This window comes from Podarcis cretensis (assembly GCF_951804945.1).
Source record: "Podarcis cretensis genome assembly, chromosome: 1".
Lineage (NCBI taxonomy): Eukaryota > Metazoa > Chordata > Lepidosauria > Squamata > Lacertidae > Podarcis > Podarcis cretensis.
In genome coordinates, this window is record NC_137170.1 from 53,182,445 (window position 1) to 53,202,172 (window position 19,728).

At 47.1% G+C, this 19,728-nt stretch overlaps 1 protein-coding gene across 1 annotated transcript in view; it reads right to left on the minus strand.

Moving 5' to 3' along the window:
• Window positions 1-4,854: 4,854 nt before the first annotated feature.
• LOC307202729 (transmembrane protein 263-like) overlaps window positions 4,855-19,728 on the minus strand; it is a 315,941-nt gene continuing 301,067 nt past the window's right edge. The window contains exon 3 of the mRNA XM_079952912.1: window positions 4,855-5,615. Within this exon, the coding sequence (XP_079809038.1) occupies window positions 5,341-5,615 (275 nt within the window). The 3' untranslated portion in view covers window positions 4,855-5,340. The remainder of the gene's footprint in view (window positions 5,616-19,728) is intronic.

A 19,728-nucleotide genomic window follows, 5' to 3' on the forward strand; every position in this document is an offset into this window, starting at 1 on the left:
TCTATTAAATTCACGCTTTATATGAAAACCAAACCACAGCCATATGTTGAAATGCACACCTCTCTGAATTTTGCGGTGCAGTTCTCCAACCAGTGTTTACAAAAATGCATACATGTGGGGCAAGCTTGCATAAAAAGGAATATATCATTGAAAGTAACATACAAAAATGGGGGAAATGCTTGCAGAAAAGTGCACAATAGTTAAAACTGCACCCACAATAGTGTCTGTTTGTATAAATGTGCACTAAAAAAAAACCCCTCTTGAAAATTAGCATTTTTTTACATTGCTACAGAAATGTAGAGAACCAATTTTAAGATTGGAAAAACGAGAGAACCAAAACTGACCCATTCTTTCACCCCTAGCTTTTCTACAGCCTAGGAAACAGGAAGCTGCCTTATACCATGTGAGACCATTCTAGCTCACTATTGTCTACAGTGGCTGCCAGCAGCTCTTTGGCATTTCAAACAGGGATCTTCTCTAGCCCTGGAGATGCCAGGGGTGGAACCTGAGACTTCCTGCATGCAGGCACAGCTCTTCAGCCTCTCACAGTGACCGGCATTCCAAACATCACTATTAGTCATCTCTCATTTTGGTACCAACCTGATCTGTAGGAGGAAAGAAAAGGGTTTCCAGAACAGCAAGGGTTGCAAATTCCTCAACAAAGCTGGACACCACCTGTTCAGCTTCAGAGGCCAAACTCTGCATTAATAAAACACATCAATAGCAGAATCCTATGCCTGTTTGCTTGGAAGAATGTTCAAATGGGCTTACTCCCCAGGTAAGTGTGCATTATGTTGCAACCCAGCCATTCCTATGCAGGCCTTGGCTACTGATGCACCTTGAGAATATTCTCTTCTGAAGTAAATAAATTACTTGATTGGCCCATTATTGTTTACTCAAGCAAATTAATCCTTTAGCACGCATCTTCCTGTAGCCTAGTTACTTGGTAATAGGGCTCTTACAAAACCTTTATTGGCTGGATTGGCCTGCTTTATGCAGGCACAGAGAAATGCTAAGTATCCCATAGTAACTTATTTCCTGCAATTCATTTCAAGCTGCATTGAAGCTTTAAGAATGTTCCTTATTGTCTTAACAGTGCTGTGCTCTTGGCCCCCCAAAAAGGAGCCAGATTTTGCACAACAGAAACAAAAATTGTCTGTTCCATCAAGCAGATTTGCTCTCAGTTCTGGCATAGCTTATTCTACTCCCAGGATCCTGTGGTTTTCAAATAATTTGGGGTTTTTTCCCCCTAAAAAGGATCATTGTTGTGGGAAAGAGGATAAAAGTTGGCTGCCTTGCCAGGGGACAGTAGCCATATGGAAAATATAGCAATATGGTGTTTGAAAATTAGTAACCTGGGGGACATCAGCTTATTTGTGAAGTGCTCTTGAGATAAGGAGTAGTAGGGAGACAATGATCAAACCCAACGAGGGGGGTGCAATATTCACATATTTCAGCAACTTTTCTGAAATGAGATGAAAGTGTTGACTTATGCAGAGAAAGGGTACTAGTTAAGTGGAAAGCATGGTCATCACTCTTAATTGGCTGTGTTTGTCTTCAGCGATATCATCAAGTAGCCAATTCTGAATTGCTATGTAACACTGTGATGTCATCATGTTCTGTATATATCACCTGATTAGTTAATATTATTCAAGGAAGAAAGCAGGGAGATATTGCCCTGGGGCAGCAGTGGCAAAGAAACAGTGGCTGTGAACAAATGCAAATAGCACTGTAAAAGATAGGGGGTAAGTTCGAAAAAATAGGCATTTCACTACACCACAACTCATTTATTTGTTTTCTTGTTTGTTTGTTTACTTTGTTAGCCTCTATCACTGCTTTCTCTGCAAACTGCAACAGAGGAACATAATCATAAACATACATTTTTCCTGGTTTTACACACACACACACACACACGTTTTATATATAAAACAACACACTTCTCTCTCTCTCTCTCTCTCTCTCTCTCTGTGTGTGTGTGTGTGTAAAAATCTATCTATCATCTATCTATATCATCTATCTATCTATCATCTATCTATCTATCTATATCTATCTATCATCTATCTATCTATCATCTATCTATCTATCTATCTATCTATCTATCTATCTATCTATCTATCATCTATCATCTATATCTATCATCTACCTATCTGTATGTGAAATTACCTGCAGAAAATATCATGGACATCTACCAGATAAACACTCCTGAATTATGATCTCATTAGTGGTGAGTGTCATGCTATACCCCAACTTCTTGTATACCTCCATTTTATGAACACGATTTTCTTTAGAACTCTTTAGCACTTGAGTGCTCCTTCACTATAGCTTACAAGAGTGAGAATGCTCATGTAGTCCTTTAAAAATAAGTGCTGGGTGAAAATCAAGGATCCCTCCCTCCATTTCTGTAGCAGTGCACCACCTGTTTGTGGCTTCCCCCACTTTAATTCTCTCCCGCTGACTTCCAGCATCTCAAGCTGAACTGCACAACGTCTGTGTTTAATCAGAAGAAGGCTACCCCTTTACAACACAGCAAACCCCACAGCGAGGCTCTCCACCCACACTGTTCCTGCTTATTTCCTTTAGTTGAAAACAAGGATCAAACACCAAACAAGGGGGTTATATCTTAAAAATTTATTATCTTCCAAATATAGAAATGAATATTCACTGAACTACACAACAAAACAAACCCATGCTCCAAACAAAGTGGGTGGGGTGGAGCAGTGTCTATCAAAACCTAGAAATAAACTGCTTATGTTTTAGTAATGAAGAACCGACAGTCACTTGCCTCCCTGTTGTTCATGCTTCCTCGATCTAAAGAGTGCTGTGGGTGGTAGAACTGAAGAGGCAACATCAAATTCAGCTGGGTGATGTTTTTCAAGGTTGAAATTCTTGAAAGAATGGAGGGGATTTATTTGACAGCAGAAATGAAGAACCCTTGATGGAACCCCAGATTCTTAAGACCAGTACTGGTCCAAGATGAATCTCAACACTCCAGTTTCGAAAAGACTTCCTGGAGCAGACATCAGTTCCTGCTTTCATCTAGCCCCTAAAATTATGACACACGACATGCTAAAAAAATATGCTTCACCTTGCTACATTTTAGGACTTGCCTACTTAAGACCCTTTTCACACAAGATATAGAAAGTGCCTTTCAACCATAATGTGCTGCTGTTGTAGCACATTATGGATCAGAATTGTGGGAAGAGTTCCTCTGAGCATGTCAGGTCTATCAGCTAACCTGCTGCCACAGCCTATTCTGAATTAACAGAGGCTTTGATTCCATTTAGTTAAAACAGAGGCACAGCCAAAGAAAGAAACTGAAGATGTCCTACTCACTCTCACAAGTATCCTATGACTTGGAATGAGCTGCAGCTACTGTAAATTTGACCCAAGGCAGGGGATTGCCTAAGCTCTTTCTTTCTTTCTTGGCTGTGACACCTTAGCCTGGTATAATGAAACCAGTGCTTGTTTTATTCCAGTGAACCATGGAGCACTGCTAGTAAACTACTGTAGCAGTGAGATAGGATACTTTGCTTCCTACGAGGGTTCTTCATCCTACCCCGGGGCAAGGGACCAGAATAAAAGCATATCAAGGTGTTCATGCTGCCTGGCCAAAAGTGGCTGGGGAAGCTAGCTATAAAAAGGTGCCCTGACTGCTCTTTAGGGTCCAGAGAATTCAACTTGGGGCGGTTCAGTCACAATGGGCATACAATTCTGTGTGGTCAGGGGCAGAACCAGAAGAACCCTCATGGCTTATAGCATCACAGGCTGTTTTTAAGGGAGAACAATGAACAGATACCAACAGAGCTAAACCAGCCATCTTGGGCTCTGCAAATTGCAGAAGACTACTCAGTTAAACACAGGTAGGCATTCTGGTGTCAGATGGTATTGCGATAAAGCAACCAAAAAAGGCAGGTATAACAAAATAAAACAGAAAGGTTGAAAGAGAAAAGAAATTTCCTCCAAGGGGAACTACATGCTGCCATGATGCGGAATGAAGCAAGCTTTAGATACTGGTCACGCTAATGGTGCCTGTGAAGATATCGTAGTCAAGCAAGGCTGCAAAGAATCTTCAAGAGGTGGAAACCAGAATGATCCCAGCATCCAGGATATGAATAAAACATGTCTTCTGAATCTACTTAAGTCTGCTCCATTTTAAGTATCCAAAGATCAACATCCCTTTCATGAAAGAACCATACACAGAAAAGGACTGAAAGGAGACAGAGCATCTCGGGCACCAGTCTTAAGGACACATAACTGGAGGTAAGTCCCATTGAAGTCACATGGATTTACTTCCGCACAAACAGCTTAAGGATTGCAGGAGCAAAGTTTGGTCACTGGCCAAACTGGCAAAGTAGAAGTGGGGGAAAGAATGGGTTTAAAACATGAGCATGGTTTACACTTTCTAAGGGTACGAGAGAGCATTGCCTAAAACATTTCATGTTGACGGTATCCCTGCCTGGTCAATGAACCAAAACAAAATTTGAACAACCTCAATTACAAATTGCTGAATTTGTCAGGAATAATGTGCAGATTATTTACGGGCAGGGTCACACCTCAGTTTTCATGGCTTTAATTATTAGAAAACTGATCCAATGCTTACTATATATGATCATAAAACACACTATAAACATTCTTTCTCTCTATTGCACATAGTTAAAATCCTACAATGCCAGGAAAGGCAGAAGTAATTCTAAAACAAGGAACCTTTTTCATTCTAACTAGGTGTACCTGTGGATCACCATCATCAGCAGTACGATTTATATTTATTCAAGGCCACTCAATAACTTGGTTGCCTTGGTGCCTCATAAACATATATATTCTTTCCTCTGTTGCACCTGTGGAATGGTTGGATGGCTTTAAGGAAAGAAGAAACTCCAGGTGACCCATTGGTCAACCCTACCAGGATCATATCTGTGTCTCCTACCGGGAAACAGCTCTATGCTTGAGTTTTCTGTCTAGTGTGTCCAAACAGATGGAGCACAATGCTCACAACTGAAGCTCCTACCTAGCCTCTCATGGGGTGAATGAAGTTCTCCTATGTTAAGGTACCAGACGTCCCCCATTCCCGGGGACAGTCCCCAGATTTACAAATCAGTCCCCATACAAAATCAATTGAAGTTGAAAAGTGTCCCCGGATTCATTGAAAAAAATCTGGTAACCTTATCCTATGTGGGATGGTGTGTGAGTGTGGTTAGTTGTGACTGTGGGCTCCAAGCTAAAAAATTGAACCTCAGCCATGGCTAGGAGGTCTGTTCTCCCTTGTATGTGTTTGTGATCCAAAACAAAATGGTATTGCAGTGAGGAAGGTCAGGGACTAAGTGATCTGTCAGAAGGAAGGGTCTAGTCAGCCTTGTCCTTCTTCTTTGTGGTGAAAGGGACTTTGCTGGCCACTGCGCTGCCAACAGCTCCCACGCCACTGGTCATTGCTGAGACACTGCCCTTGACTAGTCCAACGCTGGCTGTAGGGATGCTGGTCACTGCTGTTTTGGTGAGTTCAAAGCCTTTGCTACCAACCCAAGCCACTCCCCCCACGGCTCCTCGGGTGATGCTGTACAGGCCTCCTGTCACTCTCCAGATCACGCCAGACTGTGGCTGTGGGCAGTCTTTCCTAAGGTCTGAAAGATACAGAGACAAAAGAAAAAGAGAAATGAGTTAGATGCTTTTCTCCTGGTCGCTCTGAGCGATTTCAGCATCGTAGGATGTTTCACTGCCAGACGGTGAAAAGGTCAACGTGTCTCAGTACTTGGCCTCACTCCTTCAGCATACATCAGTAGCATACTTAGATGATGTTCTGACCAGCCAAGAGAAATTCATGATGGGACACACTAAAACTAAATGGGGAGCTTGTCCAATCCCTGTACTAATAAGAGCTCCCTTCATCGTGACAGATACTGGGAGGAAGAACCGTGAGGTACTTTCAAACCTTGCTTGAAAGGATTTTAATTAATGTATTTGAGAGGTTTCTAGATGCTGCTTTGTCGCAATTTATCATGCTGAGTAAATCACAATAGAACTGAAAATAACAATAAAGCCATACAATGCCAATCTAAATATATATCGTATTACCAAAACCAGCACAAAACAAACAAAATGCCTAACATAGCATAGTCATACTAAACCCAGAGCAGTCTAACATTAAGTCACGGTAAAAATGTGAGTCTTAAAAGCATGTATGGAACTATCGAGAAAAGGAGCCTGCCTGACCTCATATGGAATCACATTCCATAGCTGTAGAGCCACTGCTCAGAAGACCCTGTTCACATGGGGGAGTGTGGGAGGAGAAGGGGGGAAGTCAATTCTGGATTACCAAATAGGCAGAGTAGCCATCAGCCTATGGGCTCTTTTAGGGGCCCCATAACAATGGATCGAAATAATATTGATTTGATCTTGAAATTGGTTTATTAAAATTGTTGGTTGGTAAAATAATAAAAAAAGTATTAGGAGATAATTTGCAAGCTCCTCCACCAGAGATTTTGACTGCCATGGGGCCTCCACAGGGTTTCATCTGGGACTGGGGGAAGTCCCACTGTGCTACTAGGACTCATTACACTGGCTGCTGCTAGCATACCTACTTAGCTGAATACAGCCCTTGGCACTGCCTACTGTGTGGATTACACTGCTATGTGATTTGGTAATTTGCAGTGCATATATGATATCCACTGTGCTGTAGATTGGGTGTGACATTCCTTGACTACAGCCTGCTTACAGTGGCCCAGGTCAGACATAACACTAAGGGAAGCCATGGCTTAGCACCAATGAGGAAATGTGTTGGTTCCCAAAGAGAACATGGCCTCTTTGCTACTACTCCAGGTCTCCAGCTTCCATGCTGCTGTGAGCTAAGCTCTGGCTTGTCCTATGTTACGGAAAATTCCGGGTGCGGAGTTGCCCTGCCACCCGGCTCGTCGGACGGAGTCCACGGGTCCTAGCGGAAGAAATGAGTTCAGCCGGAGACGGAGCAAGATGCGGAGATCCAAGTTTATTGCGCAATAGGTTCAAGATGGGGTTGAACCCCGAGAGTGGGGCGACATAAACTTTTAAAAGTTCCCTCCAGGTCCCAGAATACAGTGCAGAAAACGTCACACATACATCACAAAAGGTGGGGTTACATGGATCAGCACTACAGGAAAGTGGGTGGGGGGTTTACACAAATCATCACTTCAGTAAGGTGGGGACTACATAGATCAGCACTTCAGTAAGGTAGGCAGGGTAGAGATTGCATAGATCAGCACTTCAGTAAGGTAGGCAGGGTAGAGATTGCCTGGAGTAATAGAGATATGCATAAACGTTTCCTGAGTACAGGTGATGGCAAGACAATGGCACAGCCATGCATCGCCCATTACCTAGCATTGCCTGGAGGAAGGGCTCAACTGGACCATTTGACAGGATTAAGGTTTTCCTGGGTACGTGACCTGTCGGTTTGAGGATTATGGCGCTGGAGTAGCATCATGGAGTCCGGAGGGAATCGAGTAGAATAACATTAAAATGGAGGAGATCAAAGCTTTGGCCGATTTTATATTATTTTCTGAAGTTTTCGGCTTCTTGCCGGTCAAGTGTGTATTGTATATTGGAAGCGGAAACAAATGGATACAATGTAGCGGGACTTTGACAGTTTTACGAGGTCACTAGTTTCGGTTCCATTGTTGTAGCAGCGGGGAGCCGTCAACAACTTGTCAGGAGGTTAAATGAGGCGTGCAAGAACTCCTGAGCTAGCTCCTGCAGGGGAATGCACGTTCTTGATTGGCTAAGGCGCAGCCATTGTGGTCAATGGGGAAACAGTATGATACGGTCTACTCGTTAGAAATAGGGCCAACAAGACTTAAGAGGGAAACCCGTATATAAAAGGAAAAGATATATATATAAGGGGAAGATATTATTTATAAAGTCAAGGGTATAGTGTGGTGCTTGTGCAACAGTGTGGGGGTTCAGGAGTCACGGCAGAGCTGGGCGCCGTCGAGGTCATCGCCTCGGGCCCCTTACTCACGAGGAAGAGGGGTGAGGAAAAGGTACCCCCCCTCCTTCTGTATCAGTCCCCCATTCGGAGATAGATTTGCATTGAAGTTCTGTAAGAACTTGCAAATCCTTTCTCCGCACCCTATACCCCTGTGATTTCGTACTCTCCTTCCCCCAGGTGTCTCATTTGTACATATTCAGGGAAGACAGAGGCACTGTGGGAGCGGGAATAGGCTCGGATAGGAAGAGGGGTGGATTGAGCAGGACAGCGGAGGAGAGAGCAACAAGGAGAGACACAGTGTATAGTACAGCAGAGCACTGAGATGCAAAGGATAATAATAAGGGCAGTAAGCAATATCACCTTAAGTAACTGTCGGAGCCATCCGAGCTTGGGCAACCATCCCCACAAGTCTATGTCGGATAGACCTTCATGTCGTATCTCATCCAGCTTCCCTGCCAGCTCGTGGATATTGTTCAGATGTCCGGTAATATTCAAAGTCTGATCAGTCACATATGTGCAACACTCAGTGCCTATTAGGGCACAGGTCCCTCCTTGACTGGACAGGAGAAAGTCCGTCGCAATCCTGGTCTGTAAACTAAGTTGTCTCACCTCTGACAGCTCCGACATCAGAGAGTCCGTGATTTGGGTTGCCTCTTGCATGAATTTCAGAAGGATGTCGGTAAGTCGGAGGATGTCCACATGATTAGAGCCAGCCCCATAGGCAGGGAAGAGTGCCCGACCGACAGTCTCTCCGTTGGCAGCGACATCCGATAGGTCCGACAGTCCCTTCTGTTCTCTTTTATTCCTCTGCCTCCCAGGGGGTAGGTGTGGGACTACTCTAATGCCGGGGACAATGTACCCTACGAAGCAAGATCCTGACATATGAGGGCTCACCCAAGTATATGCGCGGTGACCACATACCCAAAACAAGCCACTGAGGTAGGACTCCATTCTTCCGGAGGCAAAAGCTTGCATCAACATGGAGTCAGCGGGTTGAGGCTGCCAGGCAGGAGGGTATCCGACGACGGTGGCCCAAGCAAGGGTGAGATTTTGGAAAGTTCGGGATGCGGCCACATCGGTAACAGTAACGTGACCGGTGGGTAAAAGTTCTAAGTTGGAGGTGCAGGTACTGGACCCAATGAAAGTTCCCTCTCCAGTGAAGATGCGGCAGAGGGGTCCCTTTGTAGGGCCAGTAAGGTAGAGGTATTGGTGGGTCAAGTTCAAGGCCGTTAAATTCCAAGAAGCGACGTCTCCCGATCGGAACTGTTCAATGGTCACGGGTACAGGAACAAGGGGAAGACTTTGTTGGAGGTGGCTGGGCGCATGTGCGCATATCCAGCATTCAGGATAGGGTGCCTCTTTAGCCACCCGGCCCAAGAGTTTGATGTAAGAGTTCTGTTCCCAAGAGGAGAGGAGATCCTCCCCTGGGAGGGAGGGATCAGTGCCGAGCTGGCGAGGTGCCGTGCCGAGTGGATGGAGTGGGTCGGTGGTATTAAGGAGTCGCCTGTCCTGGGCTATGCCTCCGCATCTCAAAGGTCCTACGTGATCCCAGGTGGGGGAGCGTGAAGGATGTGCCGGATGATACCACCCTTCTAAGTATTGTGCCCCTTTCCAGTCGTGGGTGACTCCAAGATTCCAGAGACAACAGAACCCTCTCAGGCAAAGTCCTTGCAGCTGGGGTTTTTGGGGTTCTGGGGCCATGAAGAGACATTGGAATCCGAAAATCAAGTTGTCGGAGGGGTTAGTGGTGTCGGTGTAGGCCGATGTGGCCCCCCCTTTTTCGACTTCAGTCCAATTTGGGTTCCTCAAGATTTCTCCGTTGCTGTAAAGGAAATGGGTCCCGTTCTTACAACTAAGGCGGTAGTAGGAACGGTCAAGGGTGACTGCTGCTGACCCAATCCGGTGGAGGTGTCCATCTCGGATGAAAAGTTCCCAGTATTCGCTGGCAGTTAGTCGGGGCACGAGGGAATGGCGTAACAATGTTCGAGACTCAGGGAGGCAGAAGTCAAAGTCCCCCATTCGATCTGGATTCGACTTCCCGCCGGTTTCGACTCGATGGTAGTCCAAAAAATGGTAACCCGTAGTTAATCCAGTGCAATGATCGGTTGGTGTGGCTGAGGATTGGGTCGAAGCCCTTAAGGTGAGGAAGATGAAGGAGAGATACATGATAAGAGTCTGGGGACAGCAAGGCATTATCAGAGGAAAGGAGTTATCAATGTACTGTCAAAGGAGCTGTCAAAGGCGCTGTCAAAGGCGCGCTTGTCAAAGGAGCTGTCAAGGAGCTGTCAGAGGCGCGCAGTCAGAGGAGCTGTCAAAGGCACGCTGCCAGAAGAGCTGTCAAAGAGCTGTCAAGGCGCGCTGTCAGAGGAGCTGTCAAAGGCGCGCTGTCAGAGGAGCTGTCAAAGGCGCTTCAGGCGTAGCTTGATAGCGTCGGAATCTGGGATGATCTCGGATGTCCAGTTAGGTGATACTGTATCAGGTCCGGTCTGTTGGGCCCGATTCTGGCCCCGATCTGGTCCGGTCTGTTGGGCCCGATTCTGGCCCCGATCTGGTCCGGTCTGTTGGGCCCGATTCTGGCCCCGATCTGGTCCGGTCTGTTGGTCGTCGTCGTCGTCAATGTATGAAGTTGGTGGGGTGGGCGGAGTCGAGAAGGTGAAGTCCTCCGGCTCTTGGGGAGGGGGTGACGATTTGCACCTGGTGTGGTGTAGCCAGGAGTTCTTTTCACCTACTTTCACGGCAGTCGGTGAGGTTAGAAGGACTTGGTAGGGACCTTCCCACGCGGGTTGAAGCGGTTCCTTCTGATAGACCTTGACTAGGACCCAGTCTCCGGGGTGGAAGGAGTGGGCTTGGACGTCGATGGGTAGGTTCTGTCCTTCAATGGCGGCGTACTGGTGGAGTCGTTGTAACTGTATCTGGAGCTGAATAACATAATTAGTAAGTTCTGCTTCTCCCAGCTCCAGTTCTGAGAGTGGGAATAGAGTGTTGTAGACTGGAGGGGGTCTCCCAAACAAGAGTTCGAACGGGGAGAGTTTTAAACGTTCAGTTGGGGCACTACGTATGTTGTGAAGAACCAGTGGGAGTGCATTAACCCATTTTAGGCCCGTAAGGTTGCAAAGTTTTCCCAACTGTATTTTTATTTCCTGGTTCATTCGTTCTACTTGGCCAGAGGATTGTGGGTGATATGGCGTGTGGAGGTCCCACCGAATTTGGAGGGCCTTGGCCACTAGTTGCACTATTTCGGCCGTAAAGTGAGTTCCCCTGTCGCTGTCTAGGCGGCGAGGTATCCCGTATCGGGGAATAATATCTTGTAGGAGAGCCCTAGCAACTACGGATGCGGTAGCCTTTCGGCAAGGGAATCCCTCCACCCATGAAGAAAATTGGTCCACTATAATTAAAGCGTGTTTAAAACCCTGGCATAGAGGCAAATCGATAAAGTCAAGTTGTAAGTTCTCGAAGGGGACAAAGGTCCACGGTCTAGCTCCTGGTGGTCTCCTGGGTTCGCGCTTGGGATTGAAGCGGTGACAGGTTATGCAATTCTTTGATGCTGCCGTGGCAGCGGCAGCTATCCCTGGGGCATACCAAGATCTAATAACATGTTCCATCAGCCTCCCTTTTCCCCAATGTGTCCGCTGGTGAAGAATTCTCGCTAATTTTGGAGTCCAGGCCTTTGGAAGGACGGTTCTTCCATCGGGGAGGACCCAGATACCGTTTCGTTCTGTGGCCCCTATAGATTGCCACGTGGCCCTTTCATCCTCTGGGGCAGATTTGTAAATTTCTGTCAAGTCTAGATCGGTAGGTAGCTGCACGGCTTGGAATTCAGAGTCATTGTTAGGGGTGCGAAGGGCAGCTGTCTGTGCGGCTTTGTCGGCTCGTCTATTTCCTTTGGAGACTAAATCCCTGCCTTTTGTATGAGCTTTGCAGTGGACAACGGCTATTGCGGCGGGTAAGTGAATTGCCGTCAGAAGTCGTTCTACCAGAGCGGCATGTGAAATTTGGGATCCGGCGGCGGTCAGGAAACCTCTCTGAAGCCAAATTTGGCCGGTTGTATGTACTAAGCCGAAACAGTATTTACTGTCCGTATAAATAGTAGTCCTTTTCCCTTCGCCAATCTCGCAGGCGCGTATAAGCGCAATTAACTCGGCGGCTTGGGCGCTATATTGTGGGTTGATTGGATTTGACTCTAGCACTTCGAAGTCAGACACCACTGCATACCCAGTCTTTCTAACTCCGTCAATAACTTTAGAACTGCCATCGGTATACAATATTAAGTCCGCATTTTCCAGGGGGAGGTGATCTAAATCTTCCCGGGGTTTTTCAGCTTGTCGGACTATGGTAGCGCAGTCATGATGTGGAGTGCCGTCGTTGGGAAGGGGTAGCAAGGTGGCTGGATTCAGGGAATTGACACGCTTAATTGTGACATTAGACGGGGTTAATAGGAGGGCTTCGTATCGGTTGAGGCGGGAATTTGAGAAATGGTGACATCCTTTTAGGGTTAGGAGGGTTGAGACTGAGTGTGGCACATGAACTGTGATTTCATGGCCCAGGACAGTTTCTTGAGCTTTCTCGAGGAGGAGCGCAGCAGCAGCGATAGCTCTTAGACAGCTGATTGCCCCCTTTGCCGTGGTGTCGAGTTGTAAGCTGTAATAGGCTACTGGTCTTTCTTGGTCTCGAAAGGGTTGGGTTAGGACACCTGAGGCGACTCCCATTTGTTCATGAATGAACAAGTTAAAGGGGACCCGGTAGTCGGGCAATCCTAGGGCAGGAGTGGATCTCAGTTCCCGTTTCAAGCGTTCAAAGGATTTATAAGCGTCCTCTTCCCAGACCAATGGGTCTGGGTGGTCCTGGCGGGTCATAGCGGTTAAGGGTTTCGTTATTTCGCTGTAGCCAGCAATCCATGCTCGACAGAAGCCGGCCATTCCAAGGAAGCCGCGCAACTGTCGCTTTGTCTTAGGGTGTGGAATTTTAGTGACCATTTCAATTCTGTCGGTGGCAAGGCTTCGGGTACCCACTCCCAAGATGTGCCCGAGGTATTTTACTTCTTGTTTACAGTATTGGAGTTTCTTTGGGGACACTTTATGTCCCTTCCTCGCTAGTTCAGATAGGAGGTGTTTAGTGTCTATCTTGCATGCCTCTTCACTAGTAGAGCATAATAAGAGATCATCTACGTAGAGCAAGAGGGCGGAGTTTGCAGGTAGGTGAATGTCCTGCAAATCCTGGTGTAAGATGGCTGAAAATATTGCGGGTGATTCCACGTATCCCTGGGGTAACCTTGTCCACGTTAATTGACTGGGCCCCCAGGTAAAAGCGAAAAGGAACTGGCTAGCTGGGTCCAGGGGTATGCTGAAGAAGGCGGAGCATAAGTCCGCGGCGGTGTACCAAGTTGTTCCTGCTGGAATTGCATTCAGGAGGGAGTTTGGGTTTCCCACCACTGGGTGTCGGGGTATTACGAATTGGTTTACTAGTCTCAGGTCTTGGACAAAACGATATCGGACTGGGGCCCCTTCTTTTGAGGGCTTCTTTATGGGGAGCACGGGAGTGTTACAGGGTGAGGCGCATGGAACTAGGATCCCCTTTTCGAGGAAGTCCTTAATCATGGGTGTTAACCCTTCGATGGCTTCTTTAGGCAAGGGGTATTGCTTGGTACAGGGGAAGGGCAGGTCGGTTCTGTAGGTGATCTTAACGGGAGTGGCTGATATTAGAAGTCCGACGGAGGTTGATTCTGTGCCCCACAAGGAAGGGGGTAATTCGGTCTCTAACTCTGGAGGGAGTTCGGGAAACTGGCGGTCCAATTCTGCTTCTCGTATGATACCCTGGAACGCGGGGATGGAGTCCTCGGGCATATATAGGTAGATGCCGTCCGAGGAACATTTTATGGTGGCGTTGAGTTTGCAAAGGAGGTCCCTGCCGAGGAGGTTAACAGGACTGCTAGTTAAAAGGAAGGTGTGTTCTGCTAATAGGGGTCCAAGGGTAACTTTAGCTGGTTGCGAGAGTGGGCAAGTGCGGGGTATCCCATCTAGTCCCATTACCTTCTTGGTTACTGTCCCTGGTTCCAAGTGACTATCAGTTAGGGTGGAGTATGTGGCCCCTGTGTCTAGTAGACATTCATAGGGGTGACCGTCGATCTCAATAGTACAGACAGGATCCTCCGGTGACAATGTTATCACGGGGCAGATGGTTTGGTTTGGACTTAGGCTGGGATCCCCTTTTAGTAGTCAGTAGGCGTCCTGATCATCGGGAGGTGGCTGGTTTGGGGGGTGCAAGGGAGGAGCAGTAGCGTTCGCCCAAGGGTGAGTAGGCGCGTTTATTGTTGGCATTTGGGTTTGTGGGCCCAATTGAGGTCGTTGAGTGTGAGGCATTTGATTCGTAGGCACTTGCGGAGCGTAGTCCTCCGGTTTGTGGTTAATGTGTCCCCGGGTCAGGTTGGATTGTGGGGAAAAAGGAGGGTGGCTCGTTCGGGTAGGGAATGGCCTGGAGTCCTGTCCCCCGTAGGATGGTGTGTTGAGGTAGGGGCAGAATCTTTTTATGTGTCCCTCCTCTTGGCAGTAGTAACACCCCCCGGCGCCTGGCCCCCAGTGTCTATAGGGATTCGGGGGTCCTCCACCCCAGACTCCTCTTCCTCGGCTGAGACCTCTACCTCGGTTAAGGCCGTAGGTGGTTTCCATACTTAAGGCCAAAATCTGCTCGGCCTCGGATTTTGTTTCCTTTTTCTTTCTTTCATCTCGAGAGTTGTAGACGGATTTTGCAATGGATAAGATTTCGCTTACGCTCTTTCCGTCGTATCCAATTTGGAGATTTAGGGCTTTCCTAATGTCTGGACAGGCCTGATCCTTGAAGAAACCTTTAACAATTACTTCATGCTGTGAATTCTCGGGGTCTATCCCTCCCCACGTCTTGATAGCAGAAACCAATCTAGTATAATAATCAGATGGGTGTTCGTTTGGTCCCTGCATTATCGTTTGGACTTTAGTCCAATTAACAGTGCGTTGTCCGGCAGCCTTAACGCCATCCAGAACGGCTTTCTTAAATAGGTTCAAATACCAGATCCCATTTGAGGTGTTGTAGTCCCATGCAGGATCTACTCGGAGGCATTGTGCTGTGAGAGCCTGCAATCCTTGGGGCCGTCCCCTCTGATAGTCGGGTGATTCTGTTGCCTCCCCAGCTTTAGTTAGAATGTCTGCCTTCTCTGCCTCATTAAAGAGGGCGTTGAGAAGGACATGGACGTCTGGCCAGGTGGGGTTATGGGTGGAAAAGATGGCGCTGATTTGCCGGTGACATTTGTCAGGGTCGTCCCTCAGAGAGGGCATCTGATTTGACCAAGTTACGAGATCAGAAGTATAGAAGGGTTGGTGTGTATAAACCATTCGCGGGGGTCCATCAGGTTGAAGAGGTGGAATCGGCAAGGCCCTTAGGGGCATCTGGACCGCGGTGGAGCTCACGGTAGAGCTTACTTGATCAGAAGTTCCTGGAGCCCCCGCACTGTGATCTGGGGTTTCTGCTGTGCACTCGCAAGGTTCTGAGGGGAGAGGGTTATTTCTGGCTTGGACGGAGTCCTCGACTGTGTTGCGAAGCGTTGTGGGGGGAATTTTAGTCTTGGCCTGCCCGGGGTCCTTTTGGTCCCTCTTTGCCTGTAGCCTTGTGACTCTTTTGTTCTCAATGCTCTGTGCCCCTTCATCCCCCATTTCGTCATCACTACTTGAGCTACTACTAGGCAGCGGTGGTCCTCTATAGTAAAAGGGAATCAGGGTATGCTGTACGTCATCGTCTACTGAGTGCCCTTCGTAAGGGGGGGGATGGGCTGCCGTCCGGGATTCAATATGGGTAACTGGTAGGATGTAGTCCCTTTCGGGGCTCGGAGGAATCCCTTTACGGTCTCAAAAGCAGCCAGATATTCCAACTGACGGGGCTTTTCCTCCATTAAGTATTTCTTGAGGTGGTTCAAGCGCTCTTCATTAAACGAACCCCCTGCCGGCCAATGCAATTCGGGCTTGGCGGAGGCGGTGCTGGCGGGCCAAATTACAGAACAGAGGTCCTCTAATTTCTGCTTAGATAATAATTTGTGGCCAGGAATCGTCTTCCAATACGTGATAACAAATTGGAGGGGGGAGTCAGGGTCCTTCTGAGACTGAGATGGCTTTCTAGAAGCCTTCCTCTCAGAGTGAGCCCGCTCGCGTTTGGAAGCCTGGGTACCCATTTTGTTTTACGCGTGTCTAGACAGAAAGAGGGAAGAGAAAGGGCGGTAAGGATTGGTATATCTAGGAGATTGATATACTTGATTCGGGGATTTATAGTAAAGAGGGGTCTTTAGTCGCTTGGCAACTTCCTTAGAGGGTTTTTAAAGAGCTCTAGCTATCCGGTATTTCCTTCCTATTTCCTTAGTCAATAACCTGGGGTCCTTTTCCACTCTGCCAATCCCGCCCAATTCCTCATGGGCTATCCCTCCTGGCAACCTCCTACCTATCGTCAATCTCAGGAAAAGGGGCCCTACTGAACGCCCGCGCCGTGCGGTGCCAGATCGGGTGATCCCTGGATAGAATTTCGTGTTGAAAATCCCCCTTGCTTTCGGAAGCGGGCTTACAATACACGTGGTACGTAGCCCGACCGGTGCGGCTGGGATCTGGATAGAAAGCAAGACCACTTCCTGCCCCCTAGAAAGGACGCTCGGGAAGTTCGGAAAGAGAACTCCAACCCCTTGCTTTCAACTGGGATACCCGTTGCGGAGAGTCGGCTATCTTTCAAGTCGGGTCTCTCCGTCTTACTTTCGGGCTCCCAATTGGTGCGGCTGGCTGGAGAATTATAGAGAAAGGGATAGAGCTCAGAACCCCCCTTTCGGGTCGAGCAGCAGTCCACGGTCTCTCTCACCAATTGGACTAAGAGACAGGCGAGAAGGAGCGATAGAGAGGAGGGCAGAGAATTCAGTTGCCAGGAGATTTCCACCCCTCTCCCACCAGTGCACTGGATTTTCCTTTTCCTTATACTCACGTGTCTTCTATGACGATCCCGGGATCGATGAGTAAGCCGGCTGGATTCCCTTTGCTCCCCGGCTGAACCCTTGGGACGTTCGATTACCGCCCGGAGGATGGCCGGAGGTCCAAAGGATCTTCCCAGGCAAAATGGCCCGGAGCCGGCTGAAGATTTCGGGGCCCCCGGTCAGCAGCACGGGAGTACCGCCAGCCCCACGTTGGGCACCAAATGTTACGGAAAATTCCGGGTGCGGAGTTGCCCTGCCACCCGGCTCGTCGGACGGAGTCCGCGGGTCCTAGCGGAAGAAATGAGTTCAGCCGGAGACGGAGCAAGATGCAGAGATCCAAGTTTATTGCGCAATAGGTTCAAGATGGGGTTGAACCCCGAGAGTGGGGCGACATAAACTTTTAAAAGTTCCCTCCAGGTCCCAGAATACAGTGCAGAAAACGTCACACATACATCACAAAAGGTGGGGTTACATGGATCAGCACTACAGGAAAGTGGGTGGGGGGTTTACACAAATCATCACTTCAGTAAGGTGGGGACTACATAGATCAGCACTTCAGTAAGGTAGGCAGGGTAGAGATTGCATAGATCAGCACTTCAGTAAGGTAGGCAGGGTAGAGATTGCATAGATCAGCACTTCAGTAAGGTAGGCAGGGTAGAGATTGCCTGGAGTAATAGAGATATGCATAAACGTTTCCTGAGTACAGGTGATGGCAAGACAATGGCACAGCCATGCATCGCCCATTACCTAGCATTGCCTGGAGGAAGGGCTCAACTGGACCATTTGACAGGATTAAGGTTTTCCTGGGTACGTGACCTGTCGGTTTGAGGATTATGGCGCTGGAGTAGCATCATGGAGTCCGGAGGGAATCGAGTAGAATAACATTAAAATGGAGGAGATCGAAGCTTTGGCCGATTTTATATTATTTTCTGAAGTTTTCGGCTTCTTGCCGGTCAAGTGTGTATTGTATATTGGAAGCGGAAACAAATGGATACAATGTAACGGGACTTTGACAGTTTTACGAGGTCACTAGTTTCGGTTCCATTGTTGTAGCAGCGGGGAGCCGTCAACAACTTGTCAGGAGGTTAAATGAGGCGTGCAAGAACTCCTGAGCTAGCTCCTGCAGGGGAATGCACGTTCTTGATTGGCTAAGGCGCAGCCATTGTGGTCAATGGGGAAACAGTATGATACGGTCTACTCGTTAGAAATAGGGCCAACAAGACTTAAGAGGGAAACCCGTATATAAAAGGAAAAGATATATATATAAGGGGAAGATATTATTTATAAAGTCAAGGGTATAGTGTGGTGCTTGTGCAACAGTGTGGGGGTTCAGGAGTCACGGCAGAGCTGGGCGCCGTCGAGGTCATCGCCTCGGGCCCCTTACTCACGAGGAAGAGGGGTGAGGAAAAGGTACCCCCCTCCTTCTGTATCACCTAGTATGATGTCTAAACCTGGGTTCAGGGTTTGTCTAACCCAGACAAACCCAGTTCTGGATAACAGAAATGGAAATTCTTTTGACTAGTTTAAAATTAGACAACTCATGAGGTCAATACAGAAACAAGCAGTTTTTCTCCCATAAGGAAGGATATAATTTTAATTTGTAAACAGTGGCTTGGTTTGGGAACTACCTGCATGGAATCTAGCTTGCCAGATATTGTGTGAAAGAGGTTTGTTTTGCTCCCTGAGTATGTAATTATGCTTACCTGAAATATACCAGCGACACTCTCTTTTTTTGGGAACTATTGTAATGCTAAATACCTTCCGCTGACAAAGCCCTTTCCAACTCCAGATAAATCAGTATTTTGACTGCTTTTGTGGTCTTCTTTATTTTCTTAAAAGTCTGATTTCATATTCTATTCTGCTTTCTCTGCGTAAACCCTTCTCTCTTTCTTTCTTTCTTCCTTTCGCCTTGAGTTATTTAAAAGACCTTACCTGCTAATATACATATCTGCTTGGCACGATGCTATTTGGATACATTAGCCAAGACTATGCAGTAGCAAGATAGGGATGTCTCCCTGTTTTAAATGAAAAATGTGTATAGACTTCTGCGTCAGCCTCAGGTATTCCATTTTCATGTGTGTTGAAGAAGCTTGCATCTATCTACCTAGGTGGCAGTAACTCTGGATAACTGCAGGTTATCCTAAAAATACCAAAACGTCAACCCAAAGTTGATAAAGAGCTACCTGAGAAAAAAATATACTGTATGGAAGCACTCAAAAGGATGGAATGGCTAGGTTGTCACCAATGGAAGCTAAGGCTCTGAAAAAACTCAATATGGAGGCAAATTGGCCGAAATATTGGGAAATTTTGGAACAAGAAGGAGATACATTAAAACTGCAGAGTTTTGACAAACTAAAAAATAAAGTACGAGATTGGCTTCATTATTATCAAATAAGGGAGGTTTATAACTTGGACAAGAAAATTGGCTTTCAGGTGGAAAAATCAAAATTGGAAACAGAATTGTTAGATCCTAAAACTAAGAATTTGTCAAGAATGTATAACTTGCTGTTGAAATGGAATACACAGGATGAAATGGTTAAATCTGTTATGATCAAATGGGCACAAGATGTTGGACATAACATTATGATGGCTGACTGGGAAAAGTTATGGACCACAGGTATGAAGTTTACGGCATGTAATGCCTTAAGAGCGAATATAATGAAAATGATTTACAGGTGGTAGTTGACACCAGTCAAGCTTGCAAAAATTTATCATTTGCCTGATAATAAATGTTGGAAATATAAAGAGATTGAAGGTACATTCTTTCACCTTTGGTGGACATGCCCAAAGATTAAGACCTTCTGGGAGA